We start from the raw sequence: 27,431 nt of genomic DNA on the forward strand, positions 1-27,431 counted from the left end.
TCTGGAATGGTGGTTGAAGCATGAAGGGACATATGAATCTTTAGCGCATCTGGCACGTAAATATCTTGCAACACCGGCTACAACAGTGCCATGTGAACACCTGTTCTCACTTTCAGGTGACATTGTAAACAAGAAGTGGGCAGCATTATCTCCTGCAAATGTAAACAAGCTTGTTTGTCTGAGCGACTGGCTGAACACGTAGGACTGTGTGGACTTGCAGGCTCTAAAATTTTACATTGTTTTATTTTAGAATGCGGGTTTTTGTACATAATTCTACATTTGTAAGTTCAACTTTCATGATAAAGGGATTGCACTACAGTACTTGTATTAGGTGAATTGAAAAATGCTATTTCTTTTGTATTTTTACAGTGCAAATACTTGTAATCAAAAATAAATATAAATTAAGCACTGCACACTTTGTATTCTGTGTTGTAATTGCAATCAATATATTTGAAAATGTAGAAAACATCCATAAATATTCAAATAAATGGTATTCTATTATTGTTTAACAGTGCGATTAATCATGGTTAATTTTTGTAATCGCTTGACAGCCCTAAAAAGAAGCATATATTAATATATTTGTTGAATGCCTAAACCAGTTCAGGATCAATTAAGCAATGGTATGTTTTAATAAAGTACTGACAAACTAAAAGAGATTTCATTTTTTTAATAATTTTAATATTACCTCAAGTAAAATTTATATACTGGATTAAACAATTTCTGCAACATGACAAATATGCTCAAATCCCAGTGAAGTCCATGGGAGTTGAAGACACCTAGGCGTGTTTGAAAATCCCATTAGGTGCCTATCTGGATCTTTAGGCACCTAAATACCTTTATAAATCTGGTCCTTAGAACTAAAGGAGAAACTTTAGATATATTGTAATGTATACTTATCTGTATATACACGTGTGTAATATTTAGTGTGTTTAAATGTAATGCTTATGTAGATTTGTGTACCTCTAGCAAGAACACAAAAATGGGCAAAACAAAGCTGTGAATCAACACAAGGAACTACAGAACAATGTTTCTACAGAGCCAAAAAAGGGAATATCAAGAAATCAACAGAAAATGTTTACTAAATCAAAAGATCCTATGAAACAGAGAAAATTAGAAATGTCACCAGTAGCCTCACCTGAAAGCCCAGCATCTGTTGAGACAATGAGATGTGTGTATTATTTTGTATTTTCATTTTTAAAGTTGTCAGCTCCAGTTTTGGATATGAATTAATTAATGTCTCTCTCTAATATCAATTCATTCCAAATAATTGCTTTAAAATATATATACTATATCCTCTTTACATCCATTTAATGTACAACATTATATGTTAAAATGCAGAAAATACATAGGTGTGCTGTCATCATTGTTATAGATATATAACAATGGACTCCTCGTTATTTTTGCTGATACAGATTAACACAGCTACCACTCTGAAACCTGATAAATATTATGGTTGATATTTCATACCAGAGTGTAAATAGGAATACAATATATCAGTGAAAAGAACAGTTGGTAATTTACTTGCTATTAAAATATAATGATGAGCAATGCTAAGTAAAAGCAATTTATTTCTTGTTGTGTAGACTTTAAGGACAAAGCACTTGCATGAGAGTAACTCAGTTGTGATATGAACATATATTTCTAAATATCCAGCTGTTCCATATGAAAGGTATAGCATTTTATTACAAAACCCAAATATTTTATGGTCATGGGCAAATACATGTTTTTTCTTTATACGGTCAACAAGGAAGTTCCAGTATGTATTTTACTTGACTGCTTATTCAGTTTCAAAGGCAGTTTTTAATATGAAGTATGTCTTATTAAAGGATAGGATTTTCATGGGGAAATCCCAGTCCATTCAGTTTGCAATTCTGTTTTTTTTGTAACACTATGGACTGTATTTTCTAAATAGTATTATAGTTCTTAGGTCAAATCTGGACCATTGAGCACCCACAACTCCTGTTCAAGGTAACTGGAGTTGCAGATGCTCAAAGACATGCAAGACAACCCCTTGAAAGCCCGCAACATGACTTTGTGTCCATCCTTCCATGGAACTCACAATGACATCAGTGGGAATTCTGTACACAGAGAAGACTTGTGATATGAGGTATAAAAGAAAAAGAAGGTGTTATGGCCTAATATCCTCAATTAAGTGTTTATACTTACTAGGTGCTGAAAAAGTACCAGAGGAAGCATTTACCCAGGAACATGTTTCCTTGAAAAGATCAACATCATCCTATCTTCAGGACTCAACACCAGAAAAGAGAGAATCCTTAAGCATTGTGAAAGGAATTTCAGCTAACAAGCTTTATACAACAAAAAAGAATAATCAAAGTATACATCCAAAGCAATCCCCTGAAAATGTCAGAAAGTTGGTATTTGGAAATGAAAGTTTATCACCAGTTTTAAGTCCACTTTCTTTGGTAAGAATTTAAAGTTACTCTTTACAATTCTATCAATGTCTGCATTATCTTAAGTAAAGTATACAGTATTCATTAATTAATTGGAACAGCTTCTTCATTTGGGTGTTTTCGGGGGAACTGATGTCTATTTATAGTAAATGAGAATTACTTCTGTTTAATAGGAATAGAATTAGTAGACCATTCTAACAAAAAATCAGGCCTGTAGAAGGTGTTTAAATTGTATTCAACCAGGTGCTTTTGTAAGTGCAAAATTCCATGCTCTTTTTCAAAACAGAAGTATCCAAAAAGAAGTTTAAAAGATGGAACATTAAAGCACAGATGTGATAAATATAATTTATATTATTTTATATTTATGCAGTTCAAGTATTTAACTTTAAGATTTGTTGTATTGTCTCTTTTTTACTTGGTGTCATGATTAGGACAGATGCATAATCAAGAAAATCAAGTAGTGAAATAGGCTGTTGTAATCAGGAATACTAGTGTAATAATCATGGGAGGCATTAACTACGGTATATATCAAAATTTACAACAATGCAAAAAGTAATATTGCTAAGAGGTCCCAACCAAGATTGGGGCCAGCCCCCTTCTTTTAGCTGCTTTATGTGTACATAGTAAGAAATAGCCCCAACTTCAAAGAATTTGCCTTCTAAATAGACAAGACAAAGGATGGGAGAAAAGAAATATTATTCCCATTTTACAGATGAGGAACTGAGGCAGCGAGAAATTAAGTGAGGTGCTCAAGGTCACACAGGAAGTCTGTGGCAGAGTTGGGACCTGCACTCAGAACTCCTGAGGCCCTGGCCAGTGCCTTACCCACCAGACCATCCTTTCTTCTCCCTCACATCTCTGTTTATTCATTGGTCAGAAGAAACAAACACTGATTTCCCCAAGAGAAATAAAACTGAATATCTTTCCAGCACAATGTATTTATATATTTGTATTAATCAGAGTTATCATTCAGTTGCACATGTCCATTTCAGCAGAGAGGTGCCAATGAAAATATCCTCCTGTATGTATACTTTTCTGTATCTCCAGCTGGGGACATGAATTTGAGGTTTTCCCTAACTCACAAACACATTCCAAATTGCTCAGTCTAGATTCTCACAAGTATGTATTATACTCATGTGGGAGCATGACAACTCTACATTTTCACTCATGCAGCTTTTGGAAGTCCTGTTTACTTGGCAGTAGGTTGGGCCCACATAACCCATGAATCCATTAAATTCCATGTAGATGTTAGATCAGTGGAGGCCAGGACTATCTTAAAGTGCCTTCAAACTGCCTCCCACTTCTTGGCTGTCCTCTCATCCTCATGGCAGCAAAGCTCAGAGTTCCATGTTTCCAGGGGTACCCCACACTAGCCACTTTCTCCAAGTCCTGCTTTAGAGATTTCAGATCATGAAGGGGAACACATTTAAATTAATAGACTATAGGTGGAATTTTCAAAAATGCTGACTTAGAAACACAAATCCCAATGACTTTCAATGACACCTGTGTTTCTAAATCACTTATGGTGGGATTTTCAAAAGAGCTTAGGTCAGCATTAACTCAGTCAGAGGATTCCTGCATGGTTGAAGGGGTGAACTCTGTGGAAAGTGTTCCCTTGTCATAGATTTCAGTCCCTGGAGTATACTCTCTGAGAGGGGTGTTAAGGTGGGGAGATGGGAATATCACAGAGTATACACTTTCTTCTTCTATGTCCCCACCTCAACTCTGAGTCTCTGACTTCTTGGATCTCTGTCCTCTTCATTTGTAGACACTTAGGTTATGATCTGTCCCTTAATTATTACAAAAGTAAAGACAACTAGTTCATCTTTATCTTACACTTTCATAGGATTATGAACATGTTTACAGTCACTTTTATTTTAATTATGCATCCTGGTATGTGCTGAGATTTTTTTTTAAACTTCTGTTTAGATTTTCTATAAACTGATAAAATCTTCTTCTTATGATATGACTGATGTAAATGTAGAGCAACAACTATAATTTTACATTTAGATGGTTAAGCCAGATAATTGCATCTGGAGTAGCAGAGTGTATTGCTGTGATGCCTCCTTTGTATCTGTGAACCGGGCATTGAGTTGTTCCACGGTCTGTTCTGGGTGACCAGTCACACACTGGAGAGTCTTTAATTTTCCATTTGTACAACAAGTATCCGCATCTGCCATGGTTTGTGTGGATACAGTTTAGGGTTGTCCATGAGCTTCGTGGGAGATTGAAGCCAGGGATCTTCTGCATCGGGTCTTTCATGAGGTGTTTGTGACTTCTTGTGAACTCCATTCAGCTTTCCATGCTTCATCAGGGTTGAAGTTGCATTGTTGAAGGTTAAATGCATGGGTCCAAAAGGGCTTACACCACTTCAAGCAGTGGTGAGGGATGTTGTTAAGGCCCTGGTGTAGGGAAGATGTTCATTTTCCATGATCCGCTGGAATTCCCAAAGGGTTGTGGCATCACAGCAAACGTACGGGGGAGCAATGTGGAACAGCACTGGCAGCCAAGGTGTTGGGGTCAATGTGAGGGTTCCAGTGATGCACCACATTGCAGTGTTTAGTTGGACATCAACAAGTCAAGTATGGCTACTTCTGGTCCATACCAATGCACAGTATTCAGCTACAGAGTACACAAGGGCTATAAAATTAGTACATTTGAATATCCATTTTAACAATAGTTTTATTATTTTCTTTTGTGTAGCCTAGTCTGACTCCAGTAACTATGGACAAAGCGGTCATGAGTGGAAAAGACATAGAGGTTACTGAACCTGAGGTGGAAATATGTGATATTAGTGAGGCAGTGAATGTTACAAATTACCTTTCAGACAAACTCTCCATTGACACAGAACTGAAAGATCTCACTAAAAATAGGAAAAACAGAGGAGAGGTATGATACAGACCATCTATCCCATTTGAAAAGCTGCAGCGTTGTATGTTTGTTTATTTTACAATTGGTGGCATTAGGGGAAAATGTATGTTTATTGCTTTACATTTTTAACATTGTTTTCAAACGTTTTCTTGTAATATTGCCTGCATATTTCAGTTTAGTATAAAAACAGTGTTGTCTTGGATGTCATTGTTAGAAACTATCTTAATTCAGACTTTGCCTGTGTTATGACTGTAAGGAAATAATCTCTCATCCCAGCAATAGCACTGATCATTTGTATTTTAACAAAGAACACAAAACATATCTTTGCTTTTGCCTTGAATTTTTTTAAAATGGAAAAAAATTTCAAGAAGAAAATGACTTGTCACTTCTGCATACAGAAACTTACAAAATAAAATTAGGTAGTTTCTTCTACTTTTAGCCATAGGCTATTAATAGAAGTCCTGGAGAATTAATAATTATTAAAAATTTTGCCACCGAACCAAAATACTTTGACAAAACTAGTATATGCAGACTGATTTGTTTGCTGTAACTGTACCTTAGTATTTTGATATTTATATTTCTAGTTTTTAAATAAACACGTAAATGTTCATTTATGATGAAGACTATCTAAATTGGTTCATTGTCCTGGAGGTTAATATATAATTTTTTATATTTTTTTTTAGGAATCTGTACCTCCATCTCAATTATGCACTTCTAGTGGAAGCAGAGAACAATCATGGTGTGAAGATCCCTGTGGCACTATACATGAATCTGGTATGTAAGTGTCTCTTATGAAAAAGCACTTTCTTTGAATATCTGTAAATAGTTAATGAAAAGCATGTCTAAGATACAAAAATATGGCCTGATTTTTCAAGCCCTACACGTGGAAATGGAACTCCTATAAACTTTATTTAGTATTTTTTACCAGTATATTTGTCTTTTCATATATACTCAGTTTATTCTGTTCCTAAAGTTAGTGTTAATCTTTGTTGTTATTGATAGGAAGTTACTGTTAGATGTGAATGTTTTTCACTTAAGCTTAGAAGCATCAATTGGGAGTCTGTTTAGGCACCCCTGCCTATATAAACTGAGAATTTAACTCGAAAAAGCCTCTAGAGGTCTGCCTTCATGAAAATAATGGTAAGTGGAACTTTTTAGCACTCCCAGGATTGCTAGACTGGGTATGTGAGAGGACAAATTTACAGGTAAGACGCTAAATTGGCCTGTTTGAGGAATGTGGTTCGATAGAGATGCGTGGTTATAGCTATGGATCCACAATTCTGCAAGGGCCATGGAGGCTATTACATCCCTTGGAGCCCCATTGCCACACTTAATTTAGGAGCCAAATTAAGTGCTTTTTGTAAGAATAGTCCTTTCATCTTGATTTAATTAAGTACCCAACTTTTCTCCAGAGGGTTTTTCTGCCCATGAGTCTTTCAGGAGTAAGGGATCTGCAGAAGCAATTCCCAGTGGAAAAAGGAAGAATATTTATTTTACCAGATGTTCTGTAAGTATATTATGTCAGCAGACCCACACTAATCGTATCATCCATCCTTTTCTGCTTCACTGGAGTCCTTGCATGGTGTATGGCCTAAGGACACTGAAGGTGATTGGGGCAGCAGCCCCTTATATTGACATGCACCAAACAGTCAGGGCTGTGCACAAGTCCTCTTGCAAATGCAACATTCATTGATTTCTCTATAGCTCTGAAATTAAATATGTTTGTCATACTTTAAAGGGCCTACAGTACAAGTGAATCTCAAACGAATGTACCACAATGATGCAGAAAGTGATTCTGATGAAGCAGAAATGAGGAAGGAAGAAGAAGAGAGAAAAACAAAGCTGCTCCCTAGAAAATTATTTAAAGCAGATGATGATACTGTGTATAAAGGTTAGCTGGAGCTATAGTCATACAATAAATGTAAACCAGAAAACTGCTTGAAGTATTAACTATGAACAATAATATTGGGATGCTAATTAAAACCCTTAGGATAGGGTGACCAGATGTTCTGATGTTATACCAATAAATTAAAAACCAGCAGGATCTTATTAAAGGGAAAAAGGCAAAATACCACATTTATTGTGAATACAGAAAGAATCATAGTAAGCAGTTAGTTACAGCTGTAACATTCCATTCAATCTCATCTTTATTCACTCATTCATTCATACAAACACACACACACACACACACAGGTTCTGCAAGGTTGTTATCATAGTAAGCAGTTAGTTATAGCTGTAACATTCCATTCAATCTCATCTTTATTCACTCATTCATTCATACAAACACACACACACACACACACACACACAGGTTCTGCAAGGTTGTTATTATAGTAAGCAGTTAGTTATAGCTGTAACATTCCATTCAATCTCATCTTTATTCACTCATTCATTCATACAAACACACACACACACACAGAGGTTCTGCAAGGTTGTCATCATAGTTACCAGCCTTAGAGTTGCTCATGCCAAGCCACTGGCCAGGTGGCCTGGACATGAGGAGGGAGCAGGGCCTTGTCAGATGCTCATCTGATGCTCCTGGAAGTTGGTTTGCAGAATCAGACCCCAAAGTTCTCACTTTTTAAGAGTCTATTTTTATAGGAATTTCTTCCTATGCCAGTCTATGGGAATTGCTTCATCATGCTGTTGCTGAATCAATCAGCAGATAGCACATTCCTGACGGCTCCAAGAAGTTATCTTGTTCTTTGGTTCTCCCATTCTTGAGGCTGTTGGGTGGATTCCAGTCTGCCCTCCGGGGGTCCTCTGGTTATTTCCACTTGACGCCTTCTTCAGCCGATGGACACTGGATTCTTAGGCTGGCACCTCCCTGATCATTCAGTTGTTATCCACACCAAGCATCCGTCCACATACATCCTCTATCTCTATTTTAATCACAATTGTTAATACAACAAAAGGGCGGGGAGTCTCTGGGTGCTGTTTCTGTTGTTAGAGTATTGCTTTGAGTCTTTGTGAATTGCTTTGAGAACAGACTCTGTCTTAGAATGTACTAACACAATTAGCAGCTTGCAAGTTTCACACATAGAGGGAGAGAAACAGTACCAAAACCCAAGAGACCTCTTAATTAGTAATACCCTGGAATTTAAACTATGGGGAATCAAACTCATTTGTGATTTTAATACAGAACTTCTTTAATAGGATCCAACATAATCCCCCTTTTGACACTAAGATTTATAATCGTCAGTGTCACTTTCTATGTAGCCAATTCAAGAGAAGGTACTGTGAGGCAATTTGAGTTTGTGATTCCAATTCATGCCACATACATGATCCTAGTGATGTATCTTTACTACAAGGTTCTGGGGCAACAGGCAAGGTGAGGCACACCCACTTTTGAGGAGTCCATTCGGTACAACCTCTAGTGTCCAATAGCTTCCCTCCCTCCCCAGCCCACTGGCTCGAGGTCCAGGGTAGCCAGAAGGATCCCACGTGTAATATGGGGAGTGGGCTAACCTTCAATACCTTTGCCTCCAGGGACTGTTGGTGTGCAATTTTGACAACAATTTCTCCCATTAACAAGTCTGGTTTTACAATACTGGAAACATATTGCATCCATTCATATTGATAAGTGTCAAACAATGATCTCTTTCTTTGTTTTAACAAATGCATCAAACCCTTAATATTTCCCAATATGACCCAGAACATTTCGTGTTCCAAAGTAGCTAGTGCAAGTATCTGCATTTCAGTGCATCCCATAGCTATGGCTGTGTGGTTTCCTATTTCTAATATTTTTTTTTTCTTATGCATAAGCCATGTGGTAGTATTAAGCCATTGCCAAAGATTCCATCGGGCTTTTAGGTTACCCAGACCAATTTGGACCAAGTCTACATTGGCATGTACTTGTTTTTGTGTCAGGCTGTCCTGTAGCTGGGTCAGAGAGCTTAATTTATTTTTAAGTACCTGCAGGTCTTTAGTATTTTTTTTTTTTTTTAAACACACAACAGTGCTAGCAACAAGACAAAACATAGAACACAAAACACAATTTCTATTGTGACAGTAGATTCATGGTATTGGGTTGCTTTTCAGCTGGCATCAGCTTTTCCTGATTTTCTGAAAGACAAAAAGAACATGTTTCTACCCCTTTTTGGGGTGGCAGATTATTGCTTAAAATATTTCTTTTACAAATACCCTTGCTGATTGCAGGCAAAACAGAGGAATTGCCCCCGTATTTTCCTGTTTTTGTTCTATAGGCAGGCCAGGTTTCAATGGCTTTTATCTTTTAAGGGTTATGGGGAAATTATCCCACTGTTTAGTCATTAAATCCCTGAGTTTTCCTTCTTATACAGAAGACCAAGTTTATAATGTTTTTCCTGCTGTGTTAAGCTTCAAGTTTTATTTACAGGTAATAACTGAGAAGCATCATTACCATACGACCTTAAAGGGTTTTTCCAAAAATCATACACACTATATGTTGTTACAGGGATACTTATTATCATTAAATTTATTAAAATTATCTTGTTATCCCATGTCTTTTATTTAGACAATTTGTTTGCTGACCAGGTGTGTCCTTTATCTGCAGCTCCTTTGTGCTGCTAGTTCTTTCCTTCCTTTATCATTTAGGTAATTTGCATTTTCACAGACACTTCCTGCTTTTGGATTTAAAGCCATCAGCAGCTCAGAGACTCTATCTTAAAAGGGACACAATCAACTTTCACCAGAGTTTTGATTACTTTTAACTTCTGCTTCCAAAACACACAGCAATCTGAAAAAGAAAACCCAACCTATTGTGGCTCCCTTTGGAGCCCTAATAGCATTTTAATTAAGTAGCATGGTACGTTTGCATTTCTTTTGCCCCTTCTACAATATACCCTGCACATGTTCTGGGGCAAATGCACATTCCTTCCATAGTTTAACTTCTATAACATTATCCAGATCCATTTTTACATAAGGTGTCACTATTCCTTTTTTTTGCTTGCAGAGGTTTCATGTACCTTTATCAAAGTGACAGTCTGATTACTCAGAGCCATTTTAAGACTCAGTGTTTCTCACATTGCTTCTTTTTGTTTTGTGCACCTCACCCCTGCTGTTGCTTCAGAGAGGCACTGTTTTTTTAATTTTTTTTTCTACAACTCTCATCTGTTATTTTGTTACAAAAACAAACAAACAAACAAAAAGAATCGAGAAAATTTTTTTTTTTTATATTCTCCTGATTTTGACTGCCCAGCTGCAGCCACAACTTAAAAACATTTTAAATTTTGTAAAGCATTGAGTTACCTTTTAAGGGTTGAATGCCAAATCCCAAAGCCAAACAGCACTAATTACCTGTGTCTAGCAAAAAGGTCTGTCAGTTTTGCAACTTTGAATTAAAGAGTCAAATGGATTTTTAGTGGCATTATTTAAAACAAAAACAAAACCAACTGGTCCTTAGAACTTTACATATTTACACACACACAGATAGATACATACACATTTTCTTTTCTTTAACATCCCTTCCACGTTGCTCTGTTTTTTTACATCTTACATTCCCTTTATACATTTGAGGCAGTTAAGTTCCAATAGAACCCCCTTATGTTCTTTTAGCAAATTTGACTAAATTGTCCAGTCAAATGATTTTAATCAGTTTCTTTTGCCTGGCTAATTTACAGACATTCCTTTGGAAAAGGGCCCATTTTTCCCTCAGAATGGCTGCAAAGAAACCAAGAATGCTCTTTCTCTAACACTTTTTTTTTTTCCTTTTTAACATTTTCACAAAGTTTAGCTGCTTAATTCCCTCCAGCCTCTGCAGAGTTAACTTTTTTTTTTTTTACTCTTTCTCTTTGTAATTATGCCTGGGGGTGCCATACATAGGACCTTCTCCCCCTTTACCTGCCTCCCTCCAGCCTCTGCAGAGTTAACTTTTTCACTCTTTTTGTATTCCTGGAGTGCCTCTTTCACTATTTTCAGCTGGCTTTGGGTATTTGTAGCCAGCACCTTCCAATTGTCTGCTCCCTTTTCCGTTTGTGCCTTTTCCTCTTTACATGAAGACAAGCGGAGGGAAGAATCCTTACATGCCTCCCACAACAACCAAATTGCTGCTGCATCTCTTTTGGCAGCACTAGAAGGTTTGTATATGAGGATATACTGAGCCAATCTATCCTCTAGGTCCGAAATAGTGCAGAGATCAGCTAGGGCTTGTTTAGTCCAAGGACTGTGCCCAAATTTTTGAAGGTTTTGTTTAAAAGGTGTAATTTCTTTAACAAAAGGTGAGGTTGGAGTTCCTTCTGACTCCATTCCTCCCTCTGGTACTGGCTTACCCTGTTTTCTTTTAAACATCTTAACATGGATATTTCAATCTCTTTGTCACTGCTGGTATTACTTAGCAAGTGACACAGCCTAGATTCTGAAATCATAGCTTAATCTATGCGTTTTTCCCCTGCTACCTTCCCGGAGGCCAGCAGGTCCCCTGCTACCTTCCCGGAGGCCAGCAGGTCTGGTTAACCTATTTCTCCCTGCTACCTTCTCGGAGGCCAGCCGGTCCGGTTAACCTGTTCTTCCCTGCTACCTTCTCGGAGGCCAGCAGGTCCCCTGCTACCTTCTCGGAGGCCAGCAGGTCTGGTTTAATCTGTTTTCCCTGCTACCTTCTCGGAGGCCAGCAGGTCTAGTTTAATCTGTTCTTCCCTGCTACCTTCTCGGAGGCCAGCAGGTCCCCTGCTACCTTCTCGGAGGCCAGCAGGTCTGGTTTAATCTGTTTTTCCTGCTACCTTCTCGGAGGCCAGCAGGTCCCCTGCTACCTTCTCGGAGGCCAGCAGGTCTGGTTTAATCTGTTTTTCCTGCTACCTTCTCGGAGGCCAGCAGGTCCCCTGCTACCTTCTCGGAGGCCAGCAGGTCTGGTTAACCTAATAGAAATGCCTAGCTCACTAGAGCTGGCGGTGTGCACACCAATATTTACAATAACTGAGGTTTTTTACCAATATTCCCCCTTTCGCAATTCTCCACCAAAATGTTATACCAATAAATTAAAAACCAGCAGGATCTTATTAAAGGGAAAAAGGCAAAATACCACATTTATTGTGAATACAGAAAGAATCATAGTAAGCAGTTAGTTACAGCTGTAACATTCCATTCAATCTCATCTTTATTCACTCATTCATTCATACAAACACACACACACACACACACAGGTTCTGCAAGGTTGTTATCATAGTAAGCAGTTAGTTATAGCTGTAACATTCCATTCAATCTCATCTTTATTCACTCATTCATTCATACAAACACACACACACACACACACACACACAGGTTCTGCAAGGTTGTTATTATAGTAAGCAGTTAGTTATAGCTGTAACATTCCATTCAATCTCATCTTTATTCACTCATTCATTCATACAAACACACACACACACACAGAGGTTCTGCAAGGTTGTCATCATAGTTACCAGCCTTAGAGTTGCTCATGCCAAGCCACTGGCCAGGTGGCCTGGACATGAGGAGGGAGCAGGGCCTTGTCAGATGCTCATCTGATGCTCCTGGAAGTTGGTTTGCAGAATCAGACCCCAAAGTTCTCACTTTTTAAGAGTCTATTTTTATAGGAATTTCTTCCTATGCCAGTCTATGGGAATTGCTTCATCATGCTGTTGCTGAATCAATCAGCAGATAGCACATTCCTGACGGCTCCAAGAAGTTATCTTGTTCTTTGGTTCTCCCATTCTTGAGGCTGTTGGGTGGATTCCAGTCTGCCCTCCGGGGGTCCTCTGGTTATTTCCACTTGACGCCTTCTTCAGCCGATGGACACTGGATTCTTAGGCTGGCACCTCCCTGATCATTCAGTTGTTATCCACACCAAGCATCCGTCCACATACATCCTCTATCTCTATTTTAATCACAATTGTTAATACAACAAAAGGGCGGGGAGTCTCTGGGTGCTGTTTCTGTTGTTAGAGTATTGCTTTGAGTCTTTGTGAATTGCTTTGAGAACAGACTCTGTCTTAGAATGTACTAACACAATTAGCAGCTTGCAAGTTTCACACATAGAGGGAGAGAAACAGTACCAAAACCCAAGAGACCTCTTAATTAGTAATACCCTGGAATTTAAACTATGGGGAATCAAACTCATTTGTGATTTTAATACAGAACTTCTTTAATAGGATCCAACACTGATTTTATATGAATAGTCCTGATATTTGGAGCTTTTTCTTAAATAGGCTCCTGCTACCCACCACCCCTTGTCCTGATTTTTCATACTTGCTATCTGGTCACCCTACTTTAGGACCTCTTAATAAGCTCCATTTTTATTGCAGACATTTAAGAAAAGAGAATTACCTGCTCTTCTCTAAGACGTTGATACAGAATGTTGTGGAAAATTTTCTTTCCTTAACTAATAACATAAATGTTCAAGAAACACAGCAGTCGACTTCTTATCATTCAGATGAATAAACAAACAGAAGTTTGATCACTTATAGTCAGTAAAGAGCTAATTGCATGTTTCACAAGAGATGCATCCCAGTATTCTCTCCAAATTGGAATCTGAATATTTATATTTTGCCTACCTAAATTTGCAATAGTTTACCAGTTGGATAAGGTGTTGTCTGAGATCACTTCTTTCTCTTACTGAAACAGGAATACATTCTCCATAGACTGTTATGTCTCTATCTGTTAGGAAGTAAGGAGGCAAATAATTCGGAGTCACTGCAGGTGTATCAGATAAACGAGTGCCCCCTACTCTGATATGTACTTCCCTCAACCGGTTCCTTGGCATGAGACTCGCTGGGGATAGGGAGAGGAGCACTGACTGGAAGGAGAAACACGTAGTAGAAGATAAAAGGCCCCATCATGCTCAGCAGTACAACAGTGAAACTGGTGGCCTGGGACAGCAGGGCTGATCATGAGCTTCACCTAGGGCTCCTAGAAGAAGAGGAGTTAACTTTGAGAATACTTAGGGGTCAAGCCCATGGACATAAGATACTCTGGTAGAAGACCTCATTCCCAATAGGTCTCACTCCCACCCCAAAGGGCTGTAGAGACACACAACTGAAAGTCCTGAATTCTGGGAACTAGAGCTGGATGACACTCTAGCTCCTCTGTCCTTTTTTTCTGCTTGTTCTCCTTTCTTGCTTTTTCTTGTCTTTTCTTCTTTCCTCCTCCTTACCATCTTTCATCAGACCTGAAGAAGAAGAAGCGAAATTAGGGGAGTTAGCTGAAGCATGGATTCAATGCTTGCAATAAGAGTGGAGGCAAAGAAGTCTTAGACTTGGGGAGGGCACTTTTAAACCTCGGCTGGCTCATAGAATTTGTTGTGTCCTTGCTTCCTGCTAGGGAAATCCATAACGCAGTGTGCAAGGACTCATTCATTTCCCAGAAAAGGGAAGAAGTGGGCTGCAACAAACGAAATAACTGGTAAGAAATCGTCTGTCATCACTTTCTTTACTAAATTGCTATATGTTAAATTGTTGTGTGCGATATAATAGTAGCTAAATTTCATTCAAGAAGTCGTTGCAATCTCTTTGGTGGAAATAACAATGTCTGTTTTATCTTTGTATTGGTATATGTTTAAATTTTTTAAGCATTTTGAAATCCTTTAGTAGTAAGGATGGTATGCAAATTCAAGGTATGGTTGGGTCATAGCCTGCGTAAGGACTTCAGGATATCTCCTTTAGACATAACATTTTACCTTCTGAGAGATCTATCCATTTGAGTCCTAATTTTCAAACATTAAGTATGCAATGACATGCCAAATTTGTGTGTGCAATGTTTTGGGGCAGATTTTCAAAAGGTCTAATATTGGCCTGCTTTTTTCATGCTCAACTTTTTAAAGCTCTGATATAATGTCATTTATGTATTTAGAGTGGTGTTGCCCCTGTAAACTGAAGAGGTAAGGGAGAGAGAGTATGTGTGTAATACATGTGTACTTGATAAATCTCTGGAGATGTTTTAGTGACTGGGTGGATAATAGGCTTTTTACCGAATTTCTAAATAGTATACTATATTTAACAATTATAGATTTCAAATCCCTGATAAATAATGTCTCATGCAAAACATTTGACATGTTTAAAAAAAATTAGAAAGAAACAAATCAACCATATACAAATGAAATCTGTTAAAGCCGGAAAGGGGTTAGTATACATATTACATTACACTAACCCAATAAGGATTACATTATGCTTTCCTCAACGGACTTACCCTGTTTTTATACCAAAATTATATGCAAGGGGTCAGATTGTATGACTCTTACTCAGCCTGCGGAGCACTTACTTAGGGGGAATAGTCCCACTAAGTCACTGAAACGACTCCCCTGAGTAAGTCCCCACTAACTTGAGTAAGGGTGGCACAGTCAGCCCCATATTGTTCCTGTTCAGCCTATTCAGTCTATATTGCTGGGAAATCTCTGCACATTTGAAAATCAATGTATAGTAATAGTATAGAAGAAGGTGAAAAGTTTAATTTCTGAAATTAAACTGGATGCAATTGAAGTTGACATGAGCCCTAGTCTTGGGATTTATAAACCCAGGCCTCAGAACTGAAATAACTTATACTGCACAGATGATACATTAGTATGTTCCTAATTCTCTAACGTTACATATGATCTTTTACAAATTTTCAGTGTCCGAGAGCATATCTACTGTGTCTGTAAATGAGTTGTCTGTTTTGGATGGAGAGGTCTGGGACCCTGGTTGTTCAAGTGTAGGGATAGGTCAGAAGCTCCATAAAGAATTTACTAGGAAAATTCAGGTAAGCTATATATGTGTGTGTAGAAAAAATACTGTGTTTCTTTCATTCATTCATTCTCATATAAGGTTGCCATGTCAAAGACTGAAAAGTTAGTAACTAATTCCAGAATAAAGGTTGTCTGCGCAGCCTTTATATGGCACCCTTTTTGCATATGCATTATGAGGCATTCTTTTAATTACATGATCATTCCTCAGGACCTCTGCCTCATTCAGTGCACAGGTCGGACTCTGCTCAAGGATTGAGGCAATTCTTCAGTATTTCTTTTTATCCTTCGGTGGTGGCCCCATGTTACATTTACTACATACCAGTCAAACCCTGCCCAGCATACAGAATTATTAATTTCCTCAGGATCTGTTTTTTTCTTCTTCTTTTTTTTGGGGGGGGGGGCACTCATCACTGTTGCATCTGAGTGCCTCAGAAACATTTATGCATTTATCTTCACAACACACCTGGCTGAGGTAATGTTATTATCCCCAATATGCTGAAGGGAGATTGATGGATAGTTGTCCATATAGACAACAACCTTGTTTCACTGCCTGAGTTCTGTTCATCCTGTGCATTGAATGAAGCATGGGTCCTGTGGAAAAAAATTGTATGTGATCATGTAATAAAGTCTATAATCATAATATATACGCATAGGACAGACAAATTAGGGTTGGTCAGGAAATCTCAATTCTGGCATGACTTGACTTCGATAAAACGATGTTCAAGTTACATAGTGATTTTTTTCGATGTAATTTGCTAGTTTTTCAAAAACACAAAATGATAAAACAAATTCCATTATGCAGAACTGTGTTTACCCTACATATGGGTCCATCAACAGATTTGGAACCATTAAATCCACAGCAAAGACCTCTGTGAGTTATGGAGTAGTTGGTCGTTACTTGAGGGAAATGAGAGACACTTTGCCAGTGAGTTTCACAGTGTTTGCTGACAACAGAGGAATGTTAAGACTGAATCCTGACTTTCATTCTGGGTTCTAGAGGGGGTATGTTCCAGTGGTTAGACCCTTTTGTCCCTGTGTCCCCTAGTATGTCTTCCTGCAGCTTGTGTCCCATGTGTCTGTCCCTCTCTGCTCTTGTCCCTTCCCAGCCTGTCCTCCTTCCTCCTCCTCCAATTCCAACCTTCTCCTGCCCTGTAGCGCCTTCTCTGCATTCAAGTTCTGCTAATTCCTCCTTTTCCACTCACTTGGGCACTGCAGGGGAACGCTGAGAGCACAGGAGAGGTAGTCTCCCTGCTCTCAAGTCTGGTATGCAGCTGCCCCTGACATGAACAAACAGAAAAAAAGACCTGTTCAGTCTAGGCTACAGCATGCTCAGTGAGCTCTCTGGAGGTGGAGCATGCTCAGTGAAGACAGGATGCTTGTAGAATTTTGCTATCCATCTCTAACTAACTTCTAGTAAGTATATGCAAACAGTGATTTTTCAGAGACTTATAATTCAACTATATTTTGGTCGATTTTCAAGGGAAAGCAAAAGGAATGTCCCTGATCTGAGGGTTAATGTTGACTTTTGTCCACTGTAACCTGTGATCTTTTATAAGTAACTACTGTGGTTATGTTTTATAATACAGTATTTTATCATTCTTTTCTCAGTCAATTAAACAATTATCTTTCTAGAGCCGCTCAAGAAGAATGGACCACTTTACCAAGCAATCCTTGAAAACAGCTCAGCAGCATTTGACAACAATGAATTGTCAGTTGCATGAATGCAGGTCTGTAGCAGAATTCTTATTCAAAAACTTAATTTGAATGACATAAATGCTTTTTTATTTTTAGTTTATTTCTGTTTTGGTAGGATAAAGCAACTGGACAAATTTCATTTCACCATCGTAGAGGAGCTTGAGAGTTTTGAAAAAGATTCCCAATCTTTGAAAAATATGGAGAAAGAATTATTGGTTTGTATTTAAATTATTTAATGGAAAAAATCTGTTTTCTAAAAATATTGGATTTTTCTCTTTTTTTTTTTGTATGGCATTTATCTGTGGACCATTACTACTGGCTCTGAGAAGATGTGTTTTGTAACTTGCTATAAAAAAAGAGCTACACATTTTGCATAAAGTCAAAAATTTACCATCTTCCTGGCATTTGGCTTTATTTTTATTTTCAGAGAAACTACTAAGTGGTTAGGATGTTTCAGGCAAACAAATCCAGCCTTTGAAATTGATTTATTGTGTATTCTAAATTAGACTCCTAGCCTCCATAGGCCTTAGTTAACTCAGATGGAAACTTCAATTTAGTATCCAAATGGCTCACCTTGGACTTTGGTGAGTCTGCTGCTGGCTTTAATGTAAAATTAACAATAAGAATATTAATATTAAGGTGAAGACAGTGGATTAGTACACTAGGTTTTTACTCTGGAAAGAGCTTAAAATAAAACGTAAATCACGCATTAGAACAAATTTAGTCTAATTTTAACCACATTGAACCCTGTTTTGGATTGTCTGATCAAAGTGTCTTGGGCTTTCTGTTTGCCAGTAGGGGAAACAGCCATTCACAATAGATTTTGGGAAATATGGGCTGAAATTGCTGGTTGAGTTAAAGATGAGTGCTTTACAGTTTGATCCTGCCCCACTGAGCCTTTAATTTTTTAAAACACCTGAGGATATGATGGGCTCTTGTAGAATGCCTAATCATTCTGTTCTTAGTCTGTCATTATAGGTTATTTGGGAACAGGAGAAACCTATCTTTTTTAAAAAAGAAACGGAGTACTTGTGGCACCTTAGAGACTAACAAATTTATTTGAGCATAAGCTTTCGTGAGCTACAGCCCATTTCATCGGATAAATTTGTTAGTCTCTAAGGGGCCACAAGTGCTCCTTTTCTTTTTGCGGATACAGACTAACATGGCTGCTACTCTGAAACCTATTTTTTTTTTAAAAAGTCCTACATTCCGTGGATTAACTTCTTACTGGTTCAGTTAATTATTTTATTTCTTTTTAGAACTTTTGGAAAAAACATGCACTTACGTTTAGTGCATGCAAGAAAAATGAACAGCGGAGGTTAGTGGGGTTTGTTAATGTTGTTATGAGACCTGGATTCCATTCATGACTCTGCAGTTGACTCAATATATGACTTTGAGCCAAGTAACTTAATGCTCTACACCTTCGTTTCATCATCTGTATGTAAAACATATTGAAATCTATGGATGAAAAGCGCTGTATATGAAAACATTAATAAATAATGTTGTTATCCACATAAATTTCTGCCAGAGTCTAGTGGAATATTACATTAATACGGATAATAATGGTCATCAATGTTTTTCAGTAGTATGTTAGACTAAAAATTGAATTGCCCTATTCAAGATCTTTGTGGTATTTTCATATATGGCAAAGATCATTAATTTGCATTTTTGTTGTTAGGATTCAGATTCTTAAAACTTCATTTGAAAAGCACATCTCCCACAGTGTTAACTATGAGGAAAATATTTTTACTTCTGAGGTATGACATTTGTTCTCTTTAGTTTTGTTTTGATTTCTTACATTATGTCACCTGATTACTTCTTTATAGGCCAAGTCTTTACTGCCAGCATTATACTAATATCCTCTAGATACTTTTTAATAACGTTTTTCCTTAATTTGACCATAACTTGTGCAATGTTAAGGACTTAATATTACCCTTTTAGAAGAGATGAACACCTAATTTGATAATCATGGCAGAAATTTCATGGCCATGCAGCATAGTTTATATTATATTCTGCAGCTTTACTCACCAGTATTTCAGTTATGCAGGAAAGAGCCAATTAGAAACAAGCAGTATGGCAACTGTCCTCTCAGTTTTTCTCTCTTCCTCAAGTTTTTTCCTGCCTCGCAATTAAGAAAACATCAAGCACCTCTAGCTTAAGTGCTACCGTTCAGGCACCCAAACTTGTAGTTCTTTGGGGATATTATTAATATCTTGAATTTCACCAGGGAGTGAGTGAGCAGGAAGTAGTTGCAGTCTTTGGAGTACTGGTATAATATGTTCCTTGTAACCAGCACTGCTCAGTGAACAGGACACTGCATTGTGCACTAGGTGTATCTCCTGAGTGGGGCTAATCTTGAAGTCTGTATAGAGACCATTACAATAATCTAATATGAAAATCATAAATGACAATGTCCACATCGGAGAGAAATGGGTACTCACAAACAGATGAAAAAATGTCACTTGTGGCTACAAAGGTCACACAAGGTCTCCGAAATAATGAAAGATCCAGAGTTACCTTTAAGTTGTTAACTCCTTTGACAAAGGGCCGCTATGCTTCCTCAATCAAGGAGGATCTCTAGATGTTTCCCTTTATCCAACATCTTTGCTATATGTAGATTGAGTCTCAACCAATTCTGTCATATCTAGGGCCCTGATCTTGAAAACACTTAAGCATGTGCTTATCTTTACTCATGTATGTAATCCCATTGAAGTAAGTGGAACTACTTACGTATTTAAAATTAAGTAGTTGCTTAAGTACTTTGTTGCATAAACGCCTGCTCCTTGCAGGATCAATTCCTAAACCCCTGTCTCAGCCAATCTGAGGGGAAAAATTGTCTGAGTGCAATAGAGAGAAGATGTAAAATTTCATGTTTGCATACTTGTGGCATCCAAGTTGATGCTAATGTCAGAATTTGGAGTAGATGCCATAGTACTTAGTTGGTTCTGCCCTAAAAAGATGAATATTTCCCACCAGTTTCCTGGACAGCCTTATTTTGAACGATGGGAAGACTGAGCATTAGTACAATCTGATTTTACATTTAATTTGAGGGCATAATTGTCTTCATTAAAATGTATTGTCAGTTGTGAAAAGAAAATTTATGTATATGACATATGTTGTCAATTTTTATAGATGCATCTAATGAAAGAAGACATGAAAGGGCTTCAGGAGAAGCTTCTTAAAGAAATGGTAAATAAAGTTATTTTGTCTCAATTTGTTTTTGTATGTTTTCCTAAAAGAACATAATTATCTGCACATTCACTGTTTAAAAAGTTCCTTTCAAGATGCAATTTCTAGTACGCTGTCATTTGAAGCAAAAAGGAAATTATAATAAATAATATCATTAAAACAATGCTTAATTTTTAATACATAAAAAGTGATATATATGTATATACTCTTTTAGTTTTATGCTTATGTAGTGCCTCATTTGTGTTTTAATAGAGTTAATATTAGCACGAGAAGGAAAAAGACCATTCTAATGTTGCAATATCTGCCTGAATTCTGTGATAGTTTTAGAAAGTTTGTTTTAAACTGTATAATAAATGTGATACTGTTCTACCGTAGCATGAAGAGGAGCTGTTTAATGTTCGCAGAGGATTGCAGACACTCTTTCTGTCAGGAGGGAGAAAATTCTAATATTGTAAATTCATATATTTTGAAAACTTTTGTTTATATTTAGATTACTTTTCACTAATGGGAAGTTTTGACAATTGCATATTTACTGACAGCTTTTTAAAGAAGTGCTATTTTAAAAAGATCTTCACATAATAAATTAGGAATATTTATTAACAAGGGGTCATTTTAAAAGGTTTATTTAATTGACATAGAAAAAAGGAGTAATTTTCAATTAAAACTGAAGTAAGCGTCATGTTTTGGATTTGTATGTGTACACAGGACTTCTATTGCAATTAATAGGAGCTGTGTTGTACACAACCAGACACAGAATTTGACCATACATTCTTTAGCACATTAAAAGGAGATCAAATGGCATTTTTGAAAGTTGTATCCTATTTACTTATGGTATTAGCTTTCAGTTGGAATTAGTCATTGACTAAAAATGTTTTGTAAAAATATATATATGTTTTAACCATATTGAAAATATGTATTAAACATTTCAGAAAAAATATACTTTGAGTCTTTTTTCATATTTACAAATTTGCGGCATTATCACAAGGCCTAAGCAAATGGGTGCATATTTTAGGCCATTTTGAATTCGGAGTCTTTGTAAATCTATGGTTGGTAAAGCTCTCTAAAACAGATCATCCAGGATGGCCTGCCCTTTGTATAGAAATACATCCTGTAATAGTTATGCATGTCCATAACCAAAATGAGATTTCTATGTATCATGATGGATTATAATTGACTTTTCCCCCATGCTGCTATTCAGTGTCTACAATATTCTCCCTGAATTTATATGCCATGCAACCTCTCTTCTCCTTCAGATGCTCATAGCCACCCTCTCTTTTTTCCACAATCTTTCAACCAATGCTTTCCTTTTAAATTTAACAAAAAACAGTAACTAACAGGCATATTACTTAAGTAAACCTATAACATTTATAGGGCTCTTTGAGTTCCTTCTACCAACATCCTTGCCTCTGTGATCGCTCCCAGGATTTTCTCTTGTCATACTCAGTTTAGATTGTAAACTTTTTGAGAATAATGGATTTGCAACTATAGTATTTTCCATTTCATCAGTAGCTCTTGAAGGAAACTGAAGTTAAGCATATCACCAGATTGCCAAAAAGAAGTGAGGGATATGGAAAATAATTCATAAATTCTACATACCTTAGAGGGCCCAACCTCTCTCTGAAGATTGTTAATATGTTGTCCAACTTAAAACTAACTTTCCCTTTCACCATTTTAGTTATTCTGTAAATCTGGTATTTTCCAAACTATTTTCATCATATTCTGTCTCAAAATTAACACACTGATCTCCATTTGCTGTCTGCAGAATCACACATTCTCTTCACTGTCACTTATTTCATTACCCTGTCAGCCTCTGATTTTTTTTTCTGTTGCCCTCAGATACCTCTCTTCCTCCCTAGATTTGTTCCCTGGTGACACCATGGCCTTTACTTTCAGCTCCACTTGTCTCTTACATTTGCTTCTCATACCACTTTTTCCAATCTTTTAACCACAACATTTCCTTTCCCTCATTTCCACTACCCCCATTCCTGCCCCATACTATTGTGTTATGCTGCTATTATTATTATAATTTATTTTTATTAAGCAGCATTATTGGTGAAAGTCTGAATACATTGATTTCCTCGTTTTTAGGAGTTGTCTTGGTTTTGCTTTGCATTGATAGGATTCTTACACATCCAAACCCTGCAGACTCTTCTGCACAGGACGTTGTCATTTTTTTTCAAAACCAATTTTGCCACTTAACAATAGACATTCCCTGCTGAATCTCACCATCCTCTGTGTCTTCCTTAATGTTTATCAAATTCCATTTTCTCTTCTTTGACATAACTCTCCAGGGTCTCCAACTCCCCTACCCACTTGTAAATCCTCAACGTCCCCACCATTATTCATGACAACAAACATGGAATCTCATGATGCTATTTTATAGTCTCTCTTTCCAAAGTAAAACTACTCTCTAAGACAAGGCTTACAATATGGAAAACTTCCTGCAATTTTAAGGCTTAACATCCTTGATAGAGTTCATTGAAGTAGAGGGAAACTTCTACTACCTTTCCAGAAAGTACTGTTGTTGTATCTTTCTGGTTTGAGCTACATTAAATAACAATTACTAAAGTAGAAATGTGCCTTTAAATTAAGGGAATGGGAAAATCTGTAATCCAGCTTTCACCCTGACCACATCACACGATCCATCGTCTACAGCCAAGCTCTGCGATACAACCGCATTTGCTCCAACCCCTCAGACAGAGACAAACACCTACAAGATCTCTATCAAGCATTCTTACAACTACAATATCCACCTGCGGAAGTGAAGAAACAGATTGATAGAGCCAGAAGAGATCCCAGAAGTCACCTACTACAGGACAGGCCCAACAAAGAAAATAACAGAACGCCACTAGCCGTCACCTTCAGCCCCCAACTAAAACCCCTCCAACACATTATTAAGGATCTACAACCTATCCTGAAGGATGACCCAACACTCTCTCAAATCTTGGGAGACAGGCCAGTCCTTGCCTACAGACAGCCCCCCAACCTGAAGCAAATACTCACCAGCAACCACATACCACACAACAGAACCACTAACCCAGGAACCTATCCTTGCAACAAAGCCCGTTGCCAACTGTGCCCACATATCTATTCAGGGGACACCATCACAGGTCCTAATAACATCAGCCACACTATCAGAGGCTCGTTCACCTGCACATCCACCAATGTGGTATATGCCATCATGTGCCAGCAATGCCCCTCTGCCATGTACATTGGTCAAACTGGACAGTCTCTACGTAAAAGAATAAATGGACACAAATCAGATGTCAAGAATTATAACATTCATAAACCAGTCGGAGAACATTTCAATCTCTCTGGTCACGCGATTACAGACATGAAAGTTGCTATATTACAACAAAAAAACTTCAAATCCAGACTCCAGCGAGAAACTGTTGAATTGGAATTCATTTGCAAATTGGATACAATTAACTTAGGCTTGAATAGAGACTGGGAATGGCTAAGTCATTATGCAAGGTAACCTATTTCCCCTTGTTTTTTCTTACCCCCCCCCCCAGACGTTCTTGTTAAACCCTGGATTTGTGCTGGAAATGGCCCACCTTGATTATCATACACATTGTAAGGAGAGTGGTCACTTTAGATAAGCTATTACCAGCAGGAGAGTGGGGTGGGAGGAGGTATTTTTTCATGCTTTGTGTGTATATAAAAAGATCTTCTACACTTTCCACAGTATGCATCCGATGAAGTGAGCTGTAGCTCACGAAAGCTTATGCTCAAATAAATTGGTTAGTCTCTAAGGTGCCACAAGTACTCCTTTTCTTTTTGCGAATACAGACTAACACGGCTGTTACTCTGAAACCTGTCATATGAAGAAGAGCACACTACATGATGCTTTGTCTCAAAATCCCATTTCCAGAAAGGAGCCTCTTACATTCAGAAACTGAGGTCATATGGTTCAAGCCTTCAAACCTTCAGCATGCAGAACTTCCATTGATTCAATAGGAATTGGGAGTATGTAAGTACTACAACTGAGATGCAGGATTGGACCTACAATAATTACTTTTCTTATTCTTCATTGGTGAGGAATGAGCTATTGTGGAGAACTGGGTTCTCAACTTAAGATGTGTGTGTGCCCCATTGACCTTTGAGTGGAGATTTTACGTAGGAGTGCCCATTCAGCTCATACATGTGTATCTCACACCTTCACTCACCACACCGAGGCTTTGTAGAGCTGCTCAGGCAAACTGCCCTCAGTTCTTTTTCCATGACCTTGACCTGAGACAGAGCCTCAGCAGTGCCAGAGCTGAGCTTACCTCAACTTATTTCTTTGCATAGTTTACTTACTTGAGTTAGATATAGTAATAGTTAGTAGTTGTTAGTACCAGATAGTTTAAAAAATAGTTTGTAAGGACCATTGTTCTTTCCATTGCTTCCCTTCACTAGTCGGGTATGCCCAGCTCTGGGATTTAAACATTTCCTTTCTTGCCAGAGGCTATTCCAGTGAGCGATGGGCACTCCAGGTGTGCCTGTTGCCTTGGGGAATCACACATCCCCCAAAAGTGCACACCGGTCTCCATGCAAATCGAGCGCAGCACTCTCCCAGATCTTTTAAAAGGAAAACTCAAGAATCCTCTCAGAAGGACTCTCAGAAAAAGAGTTCAGGTTCCCCAGGATGGGAATCTGCTTCAAAGAAACTTAAGTTGCCAATTGAGACATCTACATTGATGCACCACTGGTTGCCGAGTCGGTACCAATGAAGCTGCAGGTTCTTTACATACTAGTAATGCCACTAAACCGAAAGTTCTTCTTCAAGTAGTATCCCTATGGGTGCTCCACTGTAGGTGTATCTGCGCCCCTGTGCCTCTAATCGGAGATTTTAGATAGCAGTGTCCGTTTGGCCCACACACACGCCCTCATGACACCACTCTACACATCAATTTATTGAAAGTCAGGACAATCAGTTATGCCTGCCTCCATTTTATGCCATTGATCATGGGAAAATATGCAAAGATGATGGACAATATGACATGAATCAACCTGCAAGTGGGAGCAAGGTCATCCTCCCTCTGTGTCAAAGCAGTGAGACTTTTGTATTGGGGTGTATGCAATCAAATCCACATCTTGGCAGCACATCTTCCACAACTGCATACACCCTCAGCAAATGTTTCTCAGTGTTGGGGCGTTCTACAGGTAGACCTCATTGCCACTGCTAAGAACAGGAAATGTTGCCAGTCCTACTCAAGACGGGGACTGGGTTGTCTCTCCCTGGGAGATGCCCTTCTCCTTCATTAGACGTTGGGTCTGTTGTATGCATTCCTCCAGCACCTCTGTTATCAAAGATGTTGATAAAGATAAGGAAATACAAGATGAAGACTTATACTGGTGGGTCTGACATGGCCGAGACAAACATGGTTTCCTTACCTCATCCAGTTGGCAGTTTGTCAACTAATCACCCTCCAAACTGTCTTTTAGCTTCATTCTCAGAATGCTGGTCAAATTCTTCACCCCAGCTTCAGAGTTCATGGCTTGTTGATGGTTTGCAGGATTAGAAACAACCTGTTCTGAGGAAGTGAAGTAAGTATTGTTATGTAGTAGAAAGCAGTCTACTCATAATACTTATCTATATAAATGGATTCAGCCACTGGTGTGGGCTAAGGCATTTTTCACCTGCATCCTTGTCACTGTTAGGTATCCTAGATTACATTTTAGAATTGAAAAAGACTGGATTGTCTTTGAACTCTATTAGGTTACATTTGGCAGCCATTACAACCTTCCATTCCAGTAGAACACTTTTCAGTGTTCACACATCCAGTGATGGTGAGATTTCTCAAGGGCTTTGGGAATTTGAACATGCTACATCTGGGACCTTAACTTGGTGCTTAGATGCCTTACAAGACCTCATTTTGAGCCAATGGTGAGCTATTCTCTACTTAATTTATCAATTTAAAATAGCCTTCCTGGTAGCCGTTACTTCTACTCAAAGAATTGGAGTGATCAGGGTTCTGATGGCATATTCCCCCATTCACAGTATTCTTCAAGGACAAGGTTACACTATCATCACACCCCAAATTCTTACCAAATGTGTTATCTGACTTTCACATTAACCAGACTATACATCTTGTCAAGAGGACATTAGCTTTTTACCTGGACAGGACTGAGACATTTAGAAAATCTCCCGCATTGTTTGTCTGTTGCTGACAGGTCCAAGGAATCCCCAGTTTCCAATCAAAAACTCTCTGGATGAATATCTGGTTGCATTATCTTTTGTTATCATTCTAATGGTCTCCAACCTCCTCCTAAAGTACTAGATCTCTTTCTGCTTCAGCAGCCTTTCTTAATGTCCTCATTACTGAGCTCTGTAGAGCTGCAACTTGGACCTCCATATGCACTTTTTCTAAGCATTGGGCAATAACTCATACTCAGCTTCAGATGCTGTGTTTGGCTGTACTATACTATCTTCACTTTTGGACTCTATTCCAAAGTCTATTCCCATTCTGCTAGAGGGTGTTGCTCAGTAGTCACCTGAAGTGGAGTACCCAGGAGGACACTACTCAAAGAAGGAGAAGTGCAGTAACTGTAGTTCTTTGAGATGTGTCCCCCTATGGGTGCTCACTACCTGCCCTCCTTCCCCTCTGCTATGGAGTTTCTGCTATGGAACTTTG

The 27,431-nt window shown here is 38.1% G+C and overlaps 1 protein-coding gene across 1 annotated transcript in view; it reads left to right on the forward strand.

Annotated features, from left to right (window-relative positions):
• The window catches only part of SYCP2 (synaptonemal complex protein 2), a 68,345-nt gene extending 47,087 nt beyond the window's left edge, over nucleotides 1-21,258 (forward strand). The window contains 13 exon segments of the mRNA XM_074969569.1: nucleotides 967-1,168; nucleotides 2,170-2,423; nucleotides 5,115-5,300; nucleotides 5,966-6,056; nucleotides 7,021-7,173; nucleotides 14,529-14,609; nucleotides 15,814-15,941; nucleotides 17,560-17,654; nucleotides 17,738-17,837; nucleotides 18,882-18,940; nucleotides 19,301-19,379; nucleotides 20,755-20,811; nucleotides 21,187-21,258. Of these exon segments, the coding sequence (XP_074825670.1) occupies nucleotides 967-1,168; nucleotides 2,170-2,423; nucleotides 5,115-5,300; nucleotides 5,966-6,056; nucleotides 7,021-7,173; nucleotides 14,529-14,609; nucleotides 15,814-15,941; nucleotides 17,560-17,654; nucleotides 17,738-17,837; nucleotides 18,882-18,940; nucleotides 19,301-19,379; nucleotides 20,755-20,811; nucleotides 21,187-21,258 (1,557 nt within the window).
• The last annotated feature ends 6,173 nt before the right edge of the window (nucleotides 21,259-27,431 follow it).

Source organism: Natator depressus, chromosome 13, assembly GCF_965152275.1.
Source record: "Natator depressus isolate rNatDep1 chromosome 13, rNatDep2.hap1, whole genome shotgun sequence".
Lineage (NCBI taxonomy): Eukaryota > Metazoa > Chordata > Testudines > Cheloniidae > Natator > Natator depressus.